Here is a 24583-nt window from a genome sequence, read left to right as displayed (position 1 = left end):
TAAAAAATTTTTCAAAACATGACATTCTAATTAAAAAGTATGCCTTAAGAACATATGTGTCAATCTGTTAATGCCATCAACTACTTTAAAAATAAATAATACCAATGTTGCATGAAAAAAGGATGCAGTAATAATATAACATTAGCATTAATCTAATTCTGAAACTAGAGAGAATAGAAATATAATCACAAAACAATGAGCTAATGTCTCATGAAAATACTGGATAAAATTAACAAATATCAGAATATTAGATCCTAAAAAAATCTAAAATATATTATAACCCAATGGAATTTACCTCAAATGCAAGCTAGTCTGAACATCTGAAAATTAATCAATGTTGTAATCATAGCAATGAAATAAAAGGAACAAAAGTCTAAGGTTATTCCAGTAGATATCTTTGTCAAACCTAAAACCCCAATTAATACTTTTTTAAGTCCTAAAAAATAGGAAAAGAATATAACTCCCTAAATCTAATTAGGAACAAGTACAAAGAATATGCAGTTACTATATTCAGTGATGAATGTTTCAATGCTACTATCGTTTATGTTTCCACTTTTATTTAAAATCGTATCACAACATTTATATTTGAAAGGATTAAATTAAAGTTGCTATTTTAGGACATAATCATGAATGTTAAAAAAAACCTAAGATATCTACAAAATAGAAATTATTAGTAAAAAGTAATCAACATTTTAAAATAATGATGGGCAACTTGACAGTAAAAAAAAAGTTTAAAAGTCTTAAATTTTCCATTTTCAAAAATGCTTTTCAAAATAATCAACAAATGATACACAAAATTTATACATTGAAAACTATAAAGCACTAATATCTGAATCCATTCAGATCTGTGGGTCTGTGGGCACTCGGCACAGCAGTTAAGACAGTGTGAGAGGACCATGTTCCATATGTTAGTGCCTGGGTTGAAGTACTGGCATTACTTGCAATTCTGCTTCCTGCTAATGTGCAACCTGAGGGGCATCAGCTGATGACTTGAACCCTTGCCACCCTGTGGAAGACCTGAACTGAGTTCTGAATGTCTGGCTTCAGCTAAATCCAGTCCCAACCGCTTAAGGTAATTGAGAATTGAACCAGTAGATGAGCAATTTTTACTCTCTGCCTCTTTCTCTGCTATTCAGACAAAATAATGATTTTTAAAAGTAATTAATTCAGACACAAAAAAGGAGAGAAAAGCAATATACTAACAGGTTAAAACATTCAGTTCTGTTTAAAGGAAGTTAACCACAAATTGATGAATTCTATATAATGCCAATCAAAATCTCTCAAGATTGTTATGTTTGAATTATCAAACTAATTCTAAAACTAATATGGAAAAACTCAAGGCCCAGAAAAGTCAAAGAAATTGTGGGAAAACAAAAAATAAGTGGGAGAATTTATACTACCTAATTGAAATTTACAACCTTCTACATTCAGGAAGATACCGTACTGAAACATATATCAATAGATCGATAGATCTATATTATACAATACCAATAGGTCAATACAACAAAAAAAGTAAATGAATGCAAAAAATTATTTATGGTTATTTTACAAATTTATTTTTAACAAACTTTAAAAAGTAACTGGCTGGGGAAAATAGTCTTTAAAATATATGGTATTGCTGATGGGAACAGAAATAAAGAAATTTAATCTTTGGCTCATATTATTAATAAAAATTAATTTGCAACTTGAAACAGATCACAAATTTTCATGAAGAGGTAAAATTCTAAAAACTCAAGGATGAAGCATAAGAGAAAACCTTTGTCATGTGTTAAACATTTTGGTAGTTGGAAGATACTATAAAAAAAAGATGAGGCACAAACTGAAAAAATGTTGGTAGAAAATGCTGATTGTTCCTTTCAATAGAGTAAATCTATTCTTATAAAGTTAATATATAAGACTGCATGACCTAAAAAATGTCATATCTAAGTGTTTATCCAAGGGCACATAAACACATTTCCATTAGATTATACAACATTCATAAATGCATTCACAAATCAAAAATAATAAGTGCCCAGAGAAACAGCTAAATCCTTGCCTTACAACTGCCAGGATCACACATGGCCACTGGTTTATGTCCTGGCTGCTCCACTTCCTATCCAGAACCCTGCTGTGTCCCAGAAAAGCAGTCAAGGATGACCCCTAAGCTTGGGATCCTGCACCGGTGTGAGGCACCTAAAAGAAGCTCCTGGCTCCTGGATTCAGATCAGCTCAGCTCTGGCCATTGGGGGTCACTTGGGGAATGAATCAGCGTAAGTGGGTCAGCAGACTGAAGACCTTTCTGTCTTTCCTTCTCTCTGTAGATCTGCATTTCTAATAAAAATAAATAAATCTTAAAAAAAAATACGTGGGCCAGCCACAGCTGATGTGCATTATGTTAAGTTGCCACTTACAATGCCAGCACCCCATATCAGAGCGCCAGTTGAGGTGCTAGCGCTTCTGTTTCCACTCTAGCTTCATGCTAATGCATGTGGGAAAGCATGTGGGAAGGACAGTCCAAGCGCCATCCATCTGGAATTCTTGGATAAAGTACTCAGCTCTTGTCTTCAGTATGGTAAGCCTCAGAATGGCCCAGGGGGCCATTTGGAGAGTGAACCAGCAGATGAAAGATCTTTCTCTCTCTCATTCAAATGAATGAATGAATACTTTTTAAGGAAACTAGAAACAATTCAAATAACTACATGCTAACTAATGAACAAATTGTTATATGTCCATACTGTGTAATTCTGTAGCAATGAAGCATATAATATAGATGCATACATGAAAGAAATTCAAAGACTGATACTTAAACACACAAAAATATTGCAACATGATTTTCTGCTTAATTAAATTTCTAATACCTGCCAAACCCTAATGGCAGATTAGTGGTTTCTTCAAGCCAACAGTGGAAAGATGGGCAACAAGGAGGCATCAATGATCTTTGTTAGGGTAATGGAAATATTCTATCTCTTGATCATGGTAATGATTACACAATGATACACTATTGACAAAAAGTATAGAAAACTGCAGACTTCAAATGGAGACTTTCATTTTGTATAACAATTTATAAATATTTAAGAAAGCTTAGGTTAAAAACAGAGCCTGGATACAGGAATTGTGAACTATAGAAAGCTATCTAATACCTATTTAACCAGGATTGTGTCATATTACTTTTAGAAAACTATTAATTTATTCACACAGCAAGCTCCCATCCACTCCCAAATGTTGCAGTGATAAGAACTGGTTCTAGGGCAGGCTGAGACCAAGCGATGGGATCAGAACTCAAGACAGGCCTCTTACATTGGTGTCAGGAACCCAACTTGGGCAACCACTACAGCCTCCTCAGTTTGGCTTTAACAGTAAGTTTACAGTAAGAGGATAAAGGAGAGCATCAAGCTTAGGTGATTCCAATGTGAGCTGTGAATCTTAACAGGCCAAACACTCACTCACCACTGCTAAGCCTTTCAAAATGTCTTGGCTGTATGACAGCACACAACACAGAGAGCTATGCCAGTCTCCCATCTATACTACAACCAAACTGATCTAGTCTTCTATACAGATTGTTGATATTTATTTATTTTATGTAAACTTTCAAGTGCTTGCCCCAATTTCCCAACCAAATTACCATAAATAATTCTCCCTTGCACTCATATACTGAAAGTCTCCTTTGTGGGTATGAAGATGTGGACATGTTGGTGTAGGCGTTCAGCAGATCACTGGTATTTGATAACACATACACTTTGGTGGTTGAGAGCAGAGACTTTTTCATTAGACCACTCAGAATTTGAGCTCCATGTCTAACTCCCAGGAGAATACTAGCAGTGGCCAATTTCTTCATCCCTTAAAATTGGGAAAATAATAGCTCAATTAATTGGATAACTATGAGTATTAAAAGTAATAAATGGAAAGCTCAATAAATGTCAATTTGTATTATCAGTCTGAATCCTGATTTTTTGTAAATCATTTAATATCCTCCATAAAAAATGAATTACCACAGAACACAGTAAACTGTAACCAAAAAAGTAAGCAACCCCTTAGACATGTAATGATTCTGTAATCTGTGAATGAAGCCATTTGCAAAGCTATTAAAATAAAGTCAATCTTTAAAATAAAAAGTCGGAACAGGGGACGGGTAATGTTAGGCTGGGCCATGACACTAACCAGTATGTGAGAGAATCAAATCTAGGGGCACATTCTGTGCAGGGATATGTGGACCCCCCCTGTGGAACTACAGTTTCTGCTGGTTTGCTTAAGCGCTGGGGGTGGTGATGGGCTGAGCCAGGCATGACCATGGAACCCTCCAACACTCATAGGTACAAGGGTTGCATGTGTGTGGGGCTGGTCCAGGCAGCAGCACCCATGAATAGGTTCTGGGGCAGACTAGGCCACAACATCCACAAGCTCACACATATGCAGGAATAGAGGGGGGGCAACTATGCTGGGAAACGGCCCAGCATCCAGTATCACGACCCAGGCTATGTGAGAGCTCTGTCTGTGAGTGGGCATAGTGGAGGAACTTGGGGAACTTTGTGGGTAGACCCATTGGTTAACATGTGACTCAGGCCTGGGTGTTGGTCAAACTCGGCAAATGTGTGGGTTGGGTCTGTAGTGGGGGGAAGACTAGGCAGGGACAGGCCTGCCTTAGTTCACTGGCAAGTGCAGGAGCCAAACTGGAGTGGGGTTATGCCAGGCTAGTATGTCACACCTACTGGTTTGCAAGAGTCAGAGATGAGGGCAGGGCTTAAGGTTAGCACTTACCAACAAGAGCTGGGACTAAGGGAGGGTCAGGCCAGGTTACAGGATCTTATGGCAAAGGCTAAAACAGGGAATAGCCTCTGCAAAGCTGGGTCAGAGAAACCATTGGCACATGCAAGATCTATGGCTAGAAACAAGCCTGGTTGGGGAGCTAATGGGATTTTCCAGCTGGATTGCAGCTCCCACTGATGAGCGCAGGGGCTGGAATGGGGGTGGCAATCTGGGCTGGACAAGGCTCCAGCATCCTTTGGTATGGGAGTGGACTAGGTCTGGGGCATGCCAGACTGGGCTAGACTCTAGCACCCACTGGTGCTCATGAGAGCCAGGTGGGTGTAGAATGGATTGGGATAGGCCTTGACTCCCACTGAAACATGCAAGAACTGTGTCAGGGCATTCACCAGGTGTGGCTGGGCTGTAATACTCAACAGTAAGAACCAGAATGGGTGTGGGCCAGTTGGACAAGGTCACTGTTTCCTGCCAGGACAGGAGGTGGACTATATCAGCCAATGGACCTTGGTAGGATTTCCTGATTCCTGGATCTATGGGCATGGGTCCTCCCCTTAACTCCTCCCTTCCCCCAGATATAAGATAAAGAAAATGTGGAAATAATGGTCTCACCCACTTTCCCCTAATTCTTGACCCTTCCTACCTTAATCAACTATGTAAATATTATCAAAAATAAAACTTTAACAAGAAGAAAGTAGAGAACTTTGCATATTATTTGTCGTCTAAAATACCCTACGGCCCCATCATTGAATGATGACATGGAGGACATGTGAGCTTGGGGTGGATACATCTCTCCAGTCTAACAGCTAAAAATATCACAGAATATTTCTCCCAGTTAGGGCGTGAACACCTTGGAGGCCAAAGCACCACAGACCATATCATCCACTAAAGCATCAAAGGAATTCCTTTTCTATACCATGTGCTTTCTCTTATTCCTTAACATCCTGGCTGTACCACTTCTTATCCAGGTCCCTGCTAATATGCCAAAGAAATCAGAGTATCAAAAAACAGATTAAGTACTTGGATCTATCACCCATGTGGGTGATAAGGTTGAGAATCCAAGTTCCAGGCTTCAGCCAAACCCAGCCCACATATGCTACCATTTGGGGACTAAACCAGCAGATGGAAGATTGGTGTGTTTTACCTATAATGGCCATTACTTTCACAAGTGTTTCCTCTATGTGATGTCATGTTCTGGTCAACCATAAAGACCACACCATATGTAACTGTCTGACTCTGGGGTCTCAGCTTGCAAAATTTTAAATTAAAGAAACCTATTTTTGGGCCTGGTGTGATAGCATAATGGTTAAAGTCCTTGCCCTGAACGTGCCAGGATCGCATATGGGCTCTGGTTCTAGTCCCAGCAGCCCTGCTTCCAATCCAGCTCCCTGCTTGTGGCCTGGGAAAGCAGTTGAGGACGGCCCAAAGCCTTGGGACCCTGTACCCATGTGGGAGACCTGGAAGAGCTCCTGATCTAGATGCTAGATCAAGAGCTCGTGGGAAGACTGTGGAGAGAAGCTGGAGCAGAGTGGGAGAAGAAAAATCCTCGAAAACCCCTGAGATTGCAGCCAGCAGCCCAAGAGAAAGGTGAGCACAACTGAGCTAGGGGAAGGCATCCCAAACCATGAACAAAAGCCTAGTGGATCTGAACACAACACAAAGAGAACCAGAGCAGGTGGACTCCCATAAGAGTCTCCAAAAGAAGTGGCATGTAAAGCAGCAAAAAGCAGCAAAAGTAGCAAAAAGCCATAGGACAGGGCCTGGCAGGATAGCGTAATGGTTAAAGTCCTCACCTTGCACGCGCCAGGATACTATATGGGCACTGGTTCTAACCCCAGCGGTCCCCACTTGCCATCCAGCTCCCTGCTTGTGGCCTGGGAAAGCAGTCGAGGACAGCCCAAAGCCTTGGGACCCTGTACCCACATGGGAGACCTGGAAGAGCTACTGGCTCCTGGTTTCAGATTGGCTCAGCTCCAACCATTGCGGCTGCTTGGGGAGTGAATCATCAGACAGAAGATCTTCCTCTCTGTCTCTCCTCCTCTGTATATCTGCCTTTCCAATAAAAATAAATAAATCTTTATAAAAAAAGCCATGGTACAAAGCACTGCTGACCCAAACACCTGTGAAGGCAGGCAAAACTGAAGGGTAACTAATTTCCCCACATCAAGACAGTTGTGCCACTGGGGAGCCAGCCGCTGGGGAGCGAACCAGGTGAGGGAGAGACCAGGAAATGAAAGCAGAGATCACACCACACCCTAACCCCCCTGAGAGATACCAGGACCACATGAGAGGGGGATGTTGGAACTTAGGGAGGAAGCATCTAGATCAGGGTCAGCTACACAAATCCTGCCAAGATTTGTGTAACAAAATAACAGGAAAGCCACAAACAACACAGATAAGGAAAGCAACGTTTTCCTCAAAACTTAGCAAGATACAAGCTCAAATCTACACAAATCCTGGCAAGTAAGCCACAACTAAAAACCCTGTCTCTCAGATACCAACACCCGCAGCAAAGGCAAGGTAGGAGCGGGGGAGTGAAGACGGCTTTGGTAAAGACGATTAGTCCTTGCAGGCTAAGCGTGCACACCAGTGGCAGGAATAGCGCAGAGGCACTTTAGAGCAGTCAGGGGCACTGTGGGGGTGAATCAGGAACTGCAAATGTTGGCAGGTGGACATTTGGCACAGCTTTGGGAGAAGCAGGAAGGAGCAAAACCACTGTCCTGCACAGCGAAGCTGCTTCAGGGATGCAGGTGGACAAGACAGAGTGGGGCACCCACCACCACCCTGCTGCCCGCTTCAGCCCCTGTCCTGGCATCCACAGCATGGGCAGAGTAGCAACCCCACAGCATGCCCAGAGCTTTGATGGAAGTCACAGAAGCACAGCCGGGGACTCTGCCATCAGGTAGCAACAAATAAAGGGACATTTGCTTAAAAGTCTAAGAAATATCTTGCTCTCTCGCACGCAAAAAAAAAAAAAGCCGGGCATGTCCTTGCTTGTATTATCAAGTCCCACCTATTCATCCAAAGAAGATTCAAGATAATTCAAGGTCAACCAGGCATAACCCATTTGTCTCCAAGAGACAACTACCAACTAGGACAGGGGAAGAAAAGATGGAAGAGATTCAAGACGCAGCAGTAGCCTCATGCTCCGGGAGCTGCAGAAACCATGGGAGGCCAGACAGGCAAAAGGCTGGAGAAGACCTGGGAATGTCCAGGGCTAAGAGGGTCCAGCAGAGCAGCACCGACTGCAGAGACTAAAGCACAGGAGCCTGAGGCTGAAGCCTCCTGGAACCATCGATTACTCACTAGCTTAGGAATAGAACGTTTTCTTTCTTTAAAAAAAAAAAAAGATTTATTTATTTTTATTATAAAGTCAGATATACAGAGGAGGAGAGACAGAGAGGAAGATCTTCCTCCGATGATTCACTCCCCAAGTGAGCACAATGGCTGGTGCTGCGCTGATTCGAAGCCAGGAACCTGGAACTTCTTCTGGGTCTCCCACACGGGTGCAGGGTCCCAAGTCTTTGGGCCGTCCTCGACTGCTTTCCCTGGCCACAGGCAGGGAGCTGGATGGGAAGTGGAGCTTCCGGGATTAGAACTGGCACCCATATGGGATCCTGGGGCGTTCAAGGCAAGGACTTCAGCCACTAGGCCATGCTGCCCGGTCCAAGAATAGAATGTTTTCAAGACATTATTTTTTTTTAACATTTCTATATATCTATTTATATTCATAAATGGTGTTATTCCTAAATAACACACTGCTTGTTTTGAAACTTTAGCCATGTTTGAGAGTATTCAATTTGTATAATCAAAACTTACTTTTCGTCTTTAACCTTATATTTGTGACACTCATTAATGGTGATATGCATGGATTATGATGTTAGCTGACACATTCATTACAGTACAACATTTTATTCGTGGATATACTGTAACTGACATCCATTCTATTGTGGAAAAACACCAAGACGGATTTTAATATTTATGAATAATGCCATCATCGATAAGCTTGCATCTCAGGACATTTATGCCCAAGCCCTTGTCATGTACATACACAAGGTCTCTGTGAATCATGACTGTTCAGTTATCCTGGGTGTTAGAGCATCATTCAGTGTAGTTTTATTGATTTCTATTCCCAAAGTTATACTGCAAGAAACACATTAGTATCCATTCTTAACACAATTTTGTATTTTCCACTAAAATATTTTCTGCAATTGGTAGAACTATACTGATAGTTCATTATAGTTTTAGTTTATATTTCCATAACTATTAGGGTTGGTTTTAATGTGTTTGCTTGTCATTAGTAACTCATCCAAACAAAAGATAATATTTTAAAAGTCATTATTATAATTGCAATATAAAATATTCCCCTTCTTTAATAGGTATCTGAAGTAGATTGCCCATCATGTAACAAAAAATATCCCTAGAAGATTGAATCTTGTTTATGAAGTAGATATTAAGCATTTGTTAATGCCTTACTTTAGTCTCAGTAGATTCCAGGGGGGAGAATCATAATTTCATGCTATCCAATTTATTCTCAGAAATCAGGATATTTCTTCTTTTAAAGTAATTGTACCCATTACAGTTTTCTCCGTCTCCCTTACCCCACCTGCTTCAATTCAACTGGGAGGAGTCAATACTCCTTTGCTTTGCTCTGTTAATCCCTGCATCATTTAAGCTCCAAGGATTTTCAACTTCGGCTACAAAAACAAAAAGTCAAGACTCAGTAAGAAAAAACTGCCAGAGAATCCCAGTTCCTATGAAATTACAACACAATGTGATTAATGAATAAATTTAATTAAAAAAAAGAAAAAAATTGCCAGAACATTGAAAACACAGATCTATTTTCACCTTAAATGTAACTTCTTAATCACAGTAACTAATCTTTGTGGAGGTGTTTTGATTCCTAACATAGATAATGTACCTACCACTAACAATAGCCAGATTTATTTTTATGTAGATACTTCTACAATATACATAAGATATCTAAGATTATATTTAAGACATGGAATGAAAAGTGGAAAGTAGACAAGGCTCCAACTATTAGAGAAATAAATGTAATCTGAAAAGGATTCTTTAAAATCTTTTAGAAAGGATAAATGTATAACTAATACTTTATTTGCTATAGGAATGAGTTTAGTACCCTCAAAGAAGGCAGCTAGATGGTAACTTGGTGAATTGGCAAATAAAGGGTAAGAAAAAAATGAAGCTTGATGGAACAAAATGAAGAGAAAGATAGAAAAAAATAAGCCAATAGGACAGACATAGTGAGATGGGATTTTGTGTTTCCAGAGTTTGAGGTGCAGGAGAAACAGCTCATCCGAAGCAGTACTTGATGCCAGCAGCTGAGACTTTTCCAGCAATGACTTAATGATGTCACTACTGAGATCTAAGGAGAACAACAAATTTGAAGGAAAAAAAAATAGCCACATATCATATCAAATAGCATATCATAGCCAAACTTTAAAAGCTAAAGACAAATTATTAAAAGTGGGTTAAAGATCTTATTATGTTAAGTAACACTGAAAGTTGAGCTTGTGTTTGGAGAAAAGCCATATTAGTGACTGTCAAACTTGAATCCTATATCCGCACAATGTTTTTTGAAAAATGAAGAGGAATTATCAGGCAGAAAAAAAATCAAAATGTTAAAAATATGGGTAAATCTTAATGATTTTTAAAATATCTATAATACAGTTTTGTAAGACTTAGACATGCATATAAAACTACATGCACAATCAAAATATAACATTAGTCCACAAAAGAGAAGGGGAAGAAGGGACTAGATTGCTTTATTCTACATTCTTAATTTATACTAGTACTCAAAAATATATATTTTGATCTCTAGGGTAATTACTAAAACAATAAAAGAAGATAAAAAATGGAACCCATAATAATATGGATAAAATGGAAACTTTGCAATATCAATTAAAAAATAAGCCAAAGTTATGAGTAAACAAGATTGAATAGGTGGAATAAATAGAAAGTGATATGATAAAATTAAACCTAGTTTCAGGGATTGTATCAACTGCTCGAAAAGAAACAAGCAAGTAAATTAGATTAAATGTAATCTCCCAAGTAGACATTTGGTCTAACAGTTCAAATAGCAGTTACAACACCAAGACCAGAAGAGCCAAGTGTAACTCCCAGCTCTGGCTCCAATGTTGTTTCCTGCTAATGCTGATCCTAGGAGCAGTGGTGAGTTTAAGTTGAATTGCTAACATCTGTGTAAGAAACTCAGCTTAGTTTTCAGCTCTGAGGCTCAATCCCCCAGCCACCGCTGACATTTGGAGAGTCAAGCATTAGAGGGAGGGCTCTCTTGCTCTCACTCTCCCTCTTGCTTTGTGTTTTTCTCAGCCTTTCAAATGAACACATAACTTGAAAATGTATAAATGAGGATGTCATTTGAGGAGACTGGTTTAAAATTTTCTCTAATTAGCAAAGATACGTAACAATTGCAAAGGACAGTGAACAAAGAAATCCTCCCCCCACCCCCGAAAAAAATAGTACAGGACCTTAAGTTTCACCAACTTAAATGGATGGAAATGATATTGAGTAATCCAGAGGCCAGCACCGTGCTATAGCTGACTAAGCTTCTACTCACAGTACCAGAGATCCATATGGGTAACAGTCCAAGTTAGCTTCATTTCTGATCCAGCTCCATGCTTATGGCCTGGGACAGCAGAGCAAGAGGGCCTAATACCTTGGTTCACTACAAACATGTGGAAGACCTGGAGGAAAGTCCTGGCTCCTGGCTTCAGATTAGCCCAGCTCAGGTGGTTGTGACCACTTGGGGAGTGAACCAATATACAGATGATCATTCTATCTTTCCCTCTCTCTATAACTACCTTCTCAACAAACATAAACGAATCTTAATATGCTAAAAGATGCTGTAAAGTAATAAGAAAAGCCTGAACCGGTTCAAAATTTACGCCATAAACTAAAAAAACTTGTTGTGGAAGAATATGTAGCTAAACAAAAGATCTGAGATTGAACCCAAAGCACTACAGTATTGATTGAAAGACAATTTACATAGACACACTCTCAACGTTTGAAAAATTACTTTCATCGAATAAATAAGAAGTAGAAATGACTAAAGTAGATGCAAAGATAAAGGTATACAGGTATCTGTTTGCTGGTTAAGAAAAATTTTCTTAGCATTACAACATAGGAAGGAAGCACAAAGGCAAACATGGAAGAATTTGCTTGTGGCAGTGGTTTTCAAGTAATCTTCTAAAGAATTGCTCACAGGGATTGGAAGGTTGGGGAAAGGAAAGAGTAGAAAGCTCTCCAGACCCACTCTCTACAAATAAAACACTTATGCCTTTAACATATTTATCTGTAGCAAGTTTGCTTTGAAATGAGCTCTATAACTAGATTAAAAAAATCCAAGACCATAAATTCTGGCACTTTATAAAGCAAAGCATAAAATTATAAAGTCAGTGAGAAAAAAAGCAACTATGTAGGATTCAGACTTTACTGAAACTTGTCTCTGAAACAGAAAATAAAGTCTTTTGTTTGTGTGTTTTCCATCTCCTTAAAAAAAAAAAACTGTTCAAAGTCAGCATGTAAAAGCTTAGAAGTCACGACTTCATCTTAACAAGGATAAAGTTGAGCAAACTGAAAAACCAACAATTCTTAGAACTATTGGGGAAGCATGGCCACAGGGAAAAGCTGCTGTGCCAAACACTGAAAAGGCTGATAAGAGAATACAAAAAATCACAACATATGCTTACCAGAACAGAGACCTCTACACGCTGCCTGCCAGAGCAGGAGGACCTAAACTGTGATTGGTGAAGTGTCAGAGGCTCCATGAGGACAAAGAATTAAGAACTCCCGAGGTACACAGTCACAAGTTCTCAAACTGTGCCTAAGTTTCACTTCCAGCAGTTCACTTGTCCTCACAAACCATGAGATAGAAGGTGGAATCATAACGTGGTGAAACTACAAATGAGAATTGCAAACACCTTGTGGGCCACCAACCACGGTCTCATCTATTTCACCAAACCCAAGCTTGTAGAACAAGCCTATCTAACCTTACTCTTTAGTGCTAAGGGAGAAACTAATCAATTGCTTCATTAAAAAAATAATAATAATTGTCTAGTGGATGGATTGGATGAATGGGGGCACATAAAGACTTATGTTCCAGGTTTTAAAGTATCAAATTTTTTTAGTTCATGTTAATCCAAGGTTAACAGAAAAGTATCACCATCTAGATCCAATGAATCCTGCTAGACAGAGGTAAATATTAGCAATATTTTCTAAATGCTTTTAGGCTTAGAGTAAATAAGCATTGTGATCATGTGTATATGTAAGTATGTATGTGCATACAACACAATGAAACTAAGCCATATATGTGTGTATACATGTGTATGTATGTCTATATGACACAATGAAAATAAGGCAACTTGATAAATGCAGAACTAATTTTAAGATGAATTTAATAACCTAATATAAATAACTGTATTTGGAATGCAAATGATGTTTTTATAGAGCCTGATATTAAAAGTTTTAATAAAATTTTCTTTTGTGATAAGACAGTTGTTACTAGACATATTTGAAAAGAATTCAGGTTTTATTGTGTCATTAAATATGTAATATAACACATGCTTAAAAATTCCCAAGTCGTAAGATCTCACTATGTGATGAGCACTTTTTATTAATTTAAAACTCTAATGTAATAAAAACTCATTTTAAATATTCAATGTTTCTTACATCGAATACTTAAATATTTCTACAGGAAAATACATTTCATTTTGAAATACAAAAGTAAAATGGCCAACTTAAACAAGCTTCAACTCTAAAACACGTATGTGGAAATATTTAGAGGAGGCAAAGGTGATGGCTCAGTTGGCTAATCCTTCACCTACAGGATCTGGCATCTCATGTGCGAACCAGTTCATATCCCCACTGCTCCACTTTCTATCCAGCTCTCTGGTCTGGGAAAACAGTGGAAAATGTCCCAAAGCCCTCAGATGCTGCACCCACATAGGAGATCTGGAAGAGGCTCCTGGCTTTGAATTGGCTCAGCCTTGGCCTTTGCAGCTAATTGCCTAGTGAACCAACATTAGAAGATATTTCTTTTGGCCTTTCCCTCTGAAAATCTGCTTCTCCAATAAAAATAAATAAAGGTTAAAAAAGAAATATATAGAGCAAACACACAATTTTATAATGCTGGTTAAATATAACAGATACAATGATATAATTTATATTTATCATTAATTAGTAATTAATAATTTCTTAAATTCCAATATGAAAACATAACCGACAACTTCAGAAAATGCAAATATATGAGGCATAATACCGATTTTATTCATAAATTCTAATTTGCATACTCTTTGTTTTATATTACTTTTTTTTAATTGGAAAGTCAAACAGAAAGGAGGAGAGACAGAGAAAGATCTTCCTCCGATGATTCACTCCCCAAGTGAGCTCAACAACTGATCCGAAGCCAGGAGCCTGGAGCTTTTTCCAGGTCTCCCAAGCGGGTGCAGGATCCCAAGGCTTTGGGCTGTCCTCAACTGCTTTCCCAGGCCACAAGCAGGGAGCTGGATGGGAAATGGAGCTGCCCGGTTTAGAAACAGCACACATATGGGATCCTGGCACATTCAAGGCAAGGACCTTAGCTGCTAGGCCACACTGCCGGGCCCTAATTTGCATACTCTTTATTGAAACAAACAAGGAGAAACCATCTTTCTGAGATACTAAGAATTCCTATATAATTCTGCTAAGGCAACCTCTGAAGAGTAAAGAATTTCATAAAAGGCCAATTCAGATATGTGAGATCCTTTAGGGGAAAGGGGAACAGATTTGTAGAGACAGATGGACTGCGTACGTATGTGGGGCTTCTCACTGTAACTTTCATGGCTCCAAAAAGTTATGAACCTATGCCATAGATTAGAGAATTAAGAAGGTCATACAACTGATGGTTGGACAGACCAGTTCACTAGGCAATTCATTGTATTCTACAGTCCAGGTGTGTTGCAGCAAGTACAGCTCAGATGTGACTGTGATTGTCACTGCCAAAGACACAAGATAGACGACAAACCATTGTACGCTATCAATCTACTATCCAGTAGCTATTCAGTCAATCCTCTACTAACACATCCGTTGAACATAAGGAAGTCAATTATTTTCAGCAGTCACATCGTTTTTATTAACTATCATCCCTTTGAGCACCAAAGCCACCTTTTGTGCAACACAGTCCATCCTCCATTTCCGTACTGATTTCCTCCAACATGCTGTGTGTTTTAAGATGTTTACTGTGTTTACTTTATTATTTTGAAAAGTAGGAACAAAGAAAAACAGAGATCTCCAAGCTCCTCATTCACTCCCCAAAGCCCACAATAACTACAAGTGAATCTGACTGAAACCAGAAGCTGGAAATTCAATCTGAATCTCCCACATGAATAGCAGGGACCTAATTACCTGAGTCATTACCAGCTGTCTGCCAAGATGTGCATGCTCAAGAATGTGGGATGAGGAGCAGAAACTGGTCCTTCACCTATGCATTATATATGGGATGAGGGCATCTCAATTAAATGCCCACCCCCTAAAAATGTACTTTTATAGATTTACTTGCCCCACACCAAGTGTCTGTCTGATTAGCATCTAGTTCTTACACAAAATTTAAGACTGCAGTTCCTCATCTTCTGTGTCGTTTCACCAGAGGACAATAGCGTAAGTCCCATATTGCATTGGACTTTAAACAGCCTGAATCTAATAGGCAAAATCCTGCTGTTCTTCCAGGCAGCAATTCCTCTGAGTCATTCCCAAGAAGTGGCTTTGCATCACTGCTCCACTGAAGCGTAATGATCTTCAGATGCCTCATTCCCTCAAAGAAACAGTTTTAATTGGAGAAAGTAGAAGGAAAAACAATTGGGCCAAGTTTTCTCAGAGGATCTTAAACTGCATTTCACAGTTCATTTATGCATTCTTCATTTCTACCCTTTCCACAACTCCAGCAAATTCATGCACACAAACACACACACACACACACACACACACACACACACTACTTTGTCCCCCCAGAAATTATTATAAAGAAACCAATTAGTTTACCAAAGTATTTCATAATTGAATTTTAAAAGCCAGTGTTGATACAAAGCAATCAAATCCAACATGTGAAAGTGCCAGATGATTTGCCCAGCTTTCTCTGTGATGTTAATAGGCCAGGCTAAACAACAAAAAGGGTTTTCTTCCAAAATATTAACTCAACCTACTTTGTCACTAAGAAATAAAATTCTGCTTGCTGAACTTCCCAACAGAGAAGCGGTGTCACAGCCATCTCTCACTGAGAGACAAATCCCATAGCCTTCTGACAGAATACGGCAAACTTTCTGGCGCCCACAGCCAGCCATCCACACATGATCCTTTGCCATGAAGATAATAATATGTCAACTACATCAAGATTAAAATCCTACCGTGGTCAACAAGAACCTAAGTGATGATCTGGCCTCTGGCCACTTCTGAAGCTTCCTCTTCACAAATCCCTTCCCAATTTGCACACTTTCACGTAAACGGCCTCCTTAGCAATTAGATTGTGTTTTGCCTTTATTTTCTATTTAGAAATCATTTTTGCCATGCAAGGACTCTTGCATTTGTGTTTCCTCTAATTGCAATGCATTTTATAAAGATATTTCATTGTCTGGCTCTCTCCTGAGAATTTCTTCATCCTCTATCCCTTTATTCTGCACTACTTTTTCTTACTATTTTGTATCACTAATGGTCATAATATGTGTTTGTGTATCAAAATGTAGGCTGCATGAAGGCAAAGGTAGTGTATGTTGCTGCTTTGCCAATCCAAAGCCAAGAATACTAATAAAAACAAAATCCAAAAGTATGTTTGGAAATACAATAGCAAGTCTAAATAATAAATAATAATATTTATTATTATAAATAATTATATAAATAATAGCAAGTCTAAATCATTTATCAAAATTTTAAGTCATATTTTAGTTCACAGCTGTTCATATTATTTAGTCATAATCATATCCCCTAATTGAAATACTAAACATTTTCCCCTTTGAAATGGTTATCTTTTAAAGCTTCAAGTCAAAATAATAAAGCTTTCCATTGTGTAAACTAACCCCCCTCAACATGTATCCAATGTATAGATACAAAACTAACTACGGTAGCCTGGTTTCTAACCTCTAAAAGTTAACATTGAAAGTAATTAGTCTCACACTTAAGTATTTATAATTGATTGAGTCTGGTGTTTTATCTTTATTCTTTATTCTTCCATGTGGAGGACCACCTATGTTATTACATTGATTCTCCTTTCTGCCTCTCTGTTTGATCTTACTATTGGTTTAATTAATCAGTCAGTTCTGTTGCTTACAATCCAAATCTCTTAAATAATGCACACAAAAGGTACATATTCAATAAACCCACATGATCCAACTTCCTCACTTGAACAATGAGTTTGCTTCAAGGAATTTCTGTGTACTATGAGGCATGACCTAGTTTGATATGCAAGTACGTTGTCCTCAGAGGACACTGTTGTACCTAAGGAACTGAGTCTCTGCTAGTGACCATAGCCAACTTCTTAGTCACTTCCAGATCAGTGGGTGCTAAGCTATGCCAACATTAGGCGAATGATAAGTGTCATCAGTCAAAGAATCTTTGTATGTCTTTCTGATTATAACAGTAGTTACCACTTTCTAAGGGCTGGGTATCTCTAACCAGAGCACCATTTTGTGTCTAGAACCTTTCTCAGACTCAATCAAACTGTTAATTTTAAATGCCATCTGTTTCTTTTACTGTCATTCTCAGATACTTTGAAATATAAAAATGAAAAAGGAAGTTCCCAGTTCCTAATTTTTCTCTACTCTCTCCTTTACACTACTGATTCTACACAACCTTCCAACTGCACAGTATTCCTTAACTATGTCATTGCCCATTCTAGTGATTTTAACATTTCAAAATCACATATCTTTTTCTGTGAGGCACTATTTTCTCAGAGCTGCTCACCTGAAGTAGAATTTAAGAAATAATCAAGGGGGATTGAACGAAGTCACATCAAAGTATCAACAATGCTTTCTTAATCCTGTCAGAGACATTTGCATTTCTTTAAAAGAGGACACTGTTAACCATTTTTCTTCAGATCAAGTATCAAGCAGCATGACAAAGAATTACGGAAGATGCAAGGTAGCCTATTTTCTAACTTTGTTTATTGTTGAAAGGCGGAGAGTTAGAGAAAGACATTGCCCATTCACTGATTCACTCTTCAAATGGCCAGGCTGAAGCCAAGAGAGAAGAACCCCTATGGGCTCTCACCGGGATGACAGGGCCACAGGAACTCGCACCATCATCCCCTGCCTCCTAGGATGCATTAGCTCAAAGCTAGAGCATAAGCACAGTATCCGGAATTCCAATTATCTGACACAATGTGCAGACATGATTTAATCTGTTGTGCCTTAACACCTGTCCCTGGTAGCCAGTTTAAAGACCCTGTGAGATTGCATCCTAAGGATAACCAAAGAACTAAGAACTACAGACCCGACAACTTACCCATCAATAAAGAGATTTTAGTCAAAGCACTTCAATTTTGCAGATTTACTATATATATATATTTTTTTTTTCATGGAAAATATGGCTAACACATTCATAAATGTATTAAAAACAGCACTAAACATGTCTAGAGGAGCCTTCTCACTTCCCTCTCCCTGAGTGATCCAGGCAGAAACAAAATTAATCACTTACTTCTGACCAACAATATGTGTCATAGAGGATGGGATAATCAGGCCTTTGTTAGGTTACATAGCAGCTCTTTTCTATAAGCATGAAAGACAGACTAGCTGGGTTTGAAAATGTAGGTTTAGTTACTGTGAAAAGCACTGACAGACTCAAATGGCAAAGATCCCTGTATCACTAAAACCAAGAGGAGTTCTGACTAAAAACCAGCCAGCAATTGGGAACCTCAGTCCTGCAACTGTAAAGAATGAAATTCCATCAACAACAGCCTGAACTTGGAAGAGGATCATGAGCTGCAAAAATGACTGAAGCCCAGTGGACACCCTGAACAGAGTCTTAGGACATTGGGATGAAAACCAGCTAAAATTTTCCCAGACACTTAAGAAGTGCATGTTATTTTAAGCCAATGAATTTATGATAATTTGCTAAGCAACAGTAAAAAAAACAAATACAGTACTGTGTCTCCAGAAGAGAAGATAGAAAGCATGCTCTGTTTGAGAATAAACACAGATTGTGGATTTAACTCATACATTGTAGGTTTATTTTCTGGCTTGTCTGGCTACAGCAAACACTAAGATAAGGATTAAATATGAAATTTTAAATATATAACTTTGGCTTTGCATGATTATTAAACATGTCACCAAAGTGAGTTCCCTGCTCCTTAACTCTGCTGGTGTAGTTTGTTACAGCCATAGCTTCATCTGTTGGCAGCAGTAAGATGTGCCATGTGAACAGTCCAATCCAATTCTGACCCATCAAAAACAGTCTGTGAATGAGTGATGAAGTAGGTGCTACAACAGAGGGCAGCATAGCTTACTTGGCTTGTCTTACCCTGTGCCTGGATAGCCTTATAACATGACTCCTGAAAATCACTTCAAATCATGTCTCAAATGGCAACAGTCCACTTACTCTTCTGCAAATTCTATCCCGTTATCCTAGATTTACCTCTTTGTACTTTGACACTTTGCAGAACCATGGCTTCTTGGGGGTTTTGTGGCTAAATTCGTTCTGCATCTTCATTATTTGGTAACTGCTACTCTGTTGCAACAAAACAGGTTTCCTAACCTCATTAAGAATTCTGCAGTCCAGAACAAGGTAGAATCGGTAGTGATTGATTGATGGTTCTGTGAGCACTGAAACGTTTAAATCAATGCAATATTAACCAACAGAACGGTTTAATGGAAGGAAAATGGTTGGAAATTCTATAGGCCCAATAACTTTCACTGCTTTAGTGATTTCTTTGCACTAAAATATATTTTCAATAAAGTCACTGGGTACATTCTGATTGAATTTTCTCTTCACAGCTTAATAGTTTAATTATATCTCCATATAGCAAACAGTTATAATTTCCTTCTCTATATTTTCCACTTCTCACATTTTCCTAAGAAGTGACTAGTAACTGCCACATGTAATTTTTCTTATTAAATGTAAAAATGTGAGAAATATTAACGATGTCAAATGTCTTGGGGTCCCTGATTATATCTTGTCAAATCTGCAGTTATGACTTTGAATAAAATTGCTTATGTCACAATCTCAGGATATTCTAGAAAATAAAAATGTTAGATCACTAATTGCTATTTCTGTATTACTAATTGTCTTCCCAGGGACAGCTACAGTCTTGACATTTTCATTATTTTGGTTCTATTAGCCATCTCAATTTCTTTTTTTTTTTTTTAAGATTTGTATCTTTTTGGGGCCTGGCGGCGTGGCCTAGCGGCTAAAGTCCTCGCCTTGAACGCCCCAGGATCCCATATGGGTGCCAGTTCTAATCCCGGCAGCTCCACTTCCCATCCAGCTCCCTGCTTGTGGCCTGGGAAAGCAGTTGAGAACGGCCCAATGCATTGGGACCCTGCACCCACGTGGGAGACCTGGAAGAGGTTCCAGGTTCCCGGCTTTGGATCGGCGCACACCGACCGTTGCGGCTCACTTGGGGAGTGAATCATCGGACGGAAGATCTTTCTCTCTGTCTCTCCTCCTCTCTGTATATCCGGCTTTCCAATAATAATAAATCTTAAAAAAAAAAAAAAGATTTGTATCTTTTTGTTGGAAAGTTGGATATACAGAGGGAGGAGGGAAGACAAAGAGGAAGATCTTCAGTCCATTGATTCACTCCCCAAGTGGCCACAATGGCTGGAGATGTGGCAATCTGAAGTCAGGAGACAGGAGCTTCTTCAGTGTCTCCCATGCGGGCGCAGGGTCCCAAGGCCTTGGGCTGTCCTCGACTGCTTTCCCAGGGCACAAGAAGGGAGCTGGATGGGAGTGGGGCTGCCCTGGATCAGAACTGGTGCCCATATGGGATCCTAGCGCAGGCGAGGTGAGGACCTTAGTTGATAGGCTACTGGGCTGGGTCCAGCCGTCTCAATTTCAATATCCATTTCATCACAGTTGCATTTCAAATTCAAATGTAACACTGCATTCTATGCACTCTGTGGTAGCTCTCCTCCAGCCAAATGTGGTCCCTTCTTCCTCCTCCTCCAGCCCTTCCTTGTCCTAACCCAGTATCACAATTACAACACAAAATGCTGCAGGAAATTAAAGGAAATTGAAAAAAGTTGAAATTCTTCAATAAACTTTCCAGAAGTAGAAGATAATGAAACCTCAAAGTAACTTAGATTTAACAGCATTAGCAAATAACACAATTTGGCTTGAAATTTAAATTTAAAATGATGGGCGACAATGTTAGTGACATTCATGTATCCATAAAATCCCACAAGAAATGAATTCACCAAGCTTGCATTCATCCAGACATGTTTCCAGTAAGTCAAACATCCTGAATCAATTGGCAATGATATATATCATGACTGCAGTACACGGATCTGCAAACAATGGAGTTTTTTAAAAAAGCTATTCAAAGGAATGTAACTAAAACATGTGAGAAATACTTACAGTTTCTTTAAGATGGTTAGAAATTCTGCTATCTTCTCTGGGGTTACTTGTGACCCATGTAAATCTTGGCCGCCACGAGCTTTTTTAATGTGGACAGCTATATTGTGAAAATCATCAGGATGCTGGTACAGACTGTCTTCTGCTTTTTCTCTAGGTTTTCTGAAAAAGGAGATAATTTCTTATTATATTGCATTCTGCTCAGAAACAGAGACATTTTATTCTCAAGAGCAGAAATGTGGTATTCTGAGACAATTTACCATTTTAATAGCATTGGCTTTTTTACTTTTTACAATGCATTTTTTTTTCAGTAAATCTGAAAAATTAACATTTATGGCACATTTTAATATGTAAAATTTAATTATGCATATCATAACTATCCAAAGCACTCAAATACTTATTATATTAGATTTATATAATTTAAGAAAATATTTCAAGTCAATAGTTCACACATTTGCCACACTCAAAATTGTTTTTTGATATTTTATAACACCAATTTTAAAAATGTTTCATTTGTTGGCTTTTGTTTCCCAAAGGCAAACCAAACATTTGAAACTAGTAACCCTTGAGGGTAGGACCATTTTTCAGATACTCTCTTCTTGGTTATGAGTAACACACCAAAGCCCTAAAGACAAGCAAAGTTTTGATATAAGTTCCTCATATTTGCCCAGGGCAAGAAATTCCTGGGATTTTTGTCTTTTTCTTGAAAACATCAAGGTAGGCAAAGGATTTAGAATCATTCCCAATGACATTTAAGCCATAGAGACCCATTGTTACCAGGAGATGCCAAACAACCAACAGCAATAGGAACAGAAGATTAGAGGGCTATATACATTTAATCATTTATTCATCCATTCTTGCTCTACAAGAAATTGTAGAAAGTACTCTGTATCATATTTATTTAGATGGTAACATACTATAATACAAGTGCATGGTTCTAAGAATCTAGTCATACAAACCCAAAATAATAACTTAGAGTGCAATAAATGGCTTGTACTTGGCAGGCACAGAAAACAAGGAATTTCATGAGAACTATGGTTATGATGCAGGTCCTTTGCCAGCAAGCGGTGTTTCCAGACTTCCATATAACAATAATTTCTGCCTTTGAATTTTTAGTAAAATTTGATACTGGGCAAAATCCCTGATTCTAATTCTCTTATGATTATCTGACATTGTAAATGAGTTGTGCTTCTAAAAATTTTTTTCATGCAAATACTATATATTCCTTAATAAGTTTATTTGAAGATATATAATATTTGTATTATTGTGTTGCATGTGTATGCCATGGTTACTGAATAATACCAAAGAATATTCATAAATGCAATTCAAGTTAAACAGAGGAAGAAAAGAAGCACAAATACACATACGAACTACAGATTTGACAATAGGCTTGGTCTTAAACTTCACAAGAATACTAACTCTGTCTGTCGCATTGCAAAATGTACCCAAAGTTAACACTGAGGCATTAAGAGAAGGCTTGGTGATAAACTCTTGATAGTCAACACGGTTGTCCAACCATCTCTAACAATATAAAATTGAGTAATTTAAGATAAGCAGAGCTAAACAGAAATCCCTTTCTTTATGTTAAATTAGTATTGTCCCTTACATGCAGTGTTCCCATTTCCTTTTCAAAGAGCAAAAAAAAATAAGATGCTAAAAATCAATAATAGCACAAGTGACTGTAAACAAAGAGCCATGTACCAACTGCAATAAGCAAAATCAAACTGTAGACCTGTGGGAGACACAGCTTAGAAACCTGCCCCAAGGAGAAGAATCTGATAACTAGAAGTACAATGACCAAGAGCCAAAGAAAAGACAAAGGAACAATAAATATTACTGAAGGCTCCCCTGCAAAGGAGCAAAGGCATTTGCCAACCTCAGAGTTTACTGAGGAAGACATTGAGAAAATGGGGGATACAGAATTCAAAACACTTGTTGTAAAGCTTCTTATCAACAATGAGAAGCAAGTAAAGCAGTTCAAGGAATATAAGGAATATGTCACACAGGAAATGAATCAAATAAAAGCTGATATATCATAAATGAAGAATAGAGTGGAGCACATTAAAAATGCAGTGGAAAGTCTCAAAAATAAAATAATTGAAGCAGGAAAAAGAATTTCAAAATTGGAAGATATTTCCTAACATGACGAGGAAACAAACAAAAAGCTGGAAGTAGAGCTGGGTCAAACTAAAAAAAGGATTCAAGAATTGAAAGACATTATTAAAGGGCCAAATATAAGAGTTGTGGTCAACCCACAGAATGGGAGAAGATCTTTGCACATGACATAGGTGATAGAGGGCTGATCTCCAGAATATACAAAGAGCTACAAAACAATCAAAATGTCAAAACAAACAAGCCACTCAAGAAATGGGCACGGGAAATGGGCAAACACTTCACAAAGGAACAATCCCAAATGGCAAATAAACATATGAAAAAATGCTCAAGTTCCCTGGCAATAAGGGAAATCCAAATTAAAACATCAATGAGGTACCACCTAACGCCAGTAAGACTGGCCCACATGAATAAAAGCACCAACAACACTTGTTGGCGAGGTTGCGGGGAAAAGGGATCCCTACTCCACTGCTGGTGGGGCTGCAGGCTGGTACAGACTTTATGGAAATCAGTATGGAGAATATTCAAACAACTCAAATTCAACATACCGTATGACCCAGCAATAGCACTCCTAGGAATATATCCAGAACACTTGTTTTATGAGAAACCAACATGCACTCCTATGCTCATAGCAGCACAATCAGTAATTGCAAAAACATGGAAGCAACCAAAATGCCCATCAACAGAGGATTGGATAAGAAAGCTATGGTTCATCTACTCCATGGAATACTACTCAGCTATTAAAAAAAAACAAAATGCAGTTCTTTGTGGCCAAATGGGCCAAACTGGAAACCATAATGCTAAGGGAAATGAGCCAATCCCAAAAGGTTAAATACCACGTTTGCCTTAATTTAAGATGATATGATGTTATGTATAACATGTTATGTTTTGAATGTTATATGTTGTGTATAAACTAAAATTGAAGTATAGGTGAGGTGTTCACAGAAGGTGGCTGGGAACTCGCATTTACTTTTAACATATTGGTTACTCATTACTATGTCAATTAATTCCATAATGATGTAAATTTTTGCTGATGGTATGTTGGAGCTTTCAATTAACTGGGATGATACTCTGCTGGCTCTGTCTTCAGACCAGAGAGGGTATACCTAAGAAGCCGTTGAACTTGACTGGACAATAAGATGCTGGACTCTATGTTTGGTAT

General features: G+C 38.4%; 1 protein-coding gene across 3 annotated transcripts in view; it reads right to left on the bottom strand.

Moving 5' to 3' along the window:
* Positions 1 to 24583, bottom strand: part of CNBD1 (cyclic nucleotide binding domain containing 1) — a 442802-nt gene that overhangs the window by 265330 nt on the left and 152889 nt on the right. For all 3 annotated transcript variants that reach the window (XM_058668395.1, XM_058668394.1, XM_058668393.1), the window contains one exon: positions 21313 to 21471. In XM_058668395.1, the coding sequence (XP_058524378.1) occupies positions 21313 to 21471 (159 nt within the window). The remainder of the gene's footprint in view (positions 1 to 21312; positions 21472 to 24583) is intronic.

The sequence above is a fragment of the Ochotona princeps genome, chromosome 9, assembly GCF_030435755.1.
Source record: "Ochotona princeps isolate mOchPri1 chromosome 9, mOchPri1.hap1, whole genome shotgun sequence".
Classification (NCBI taxonomy): Eukaryota; Metazoa; Chordata; class Mammalia; order Lagomorpha; family Ochotonidae; genus Ochotona; species Ochotona princeps.
Note: the sequence above shows the minus strand (reverse complement) of the source record. Positions and strands in the feature narration are given on the sequence as shown.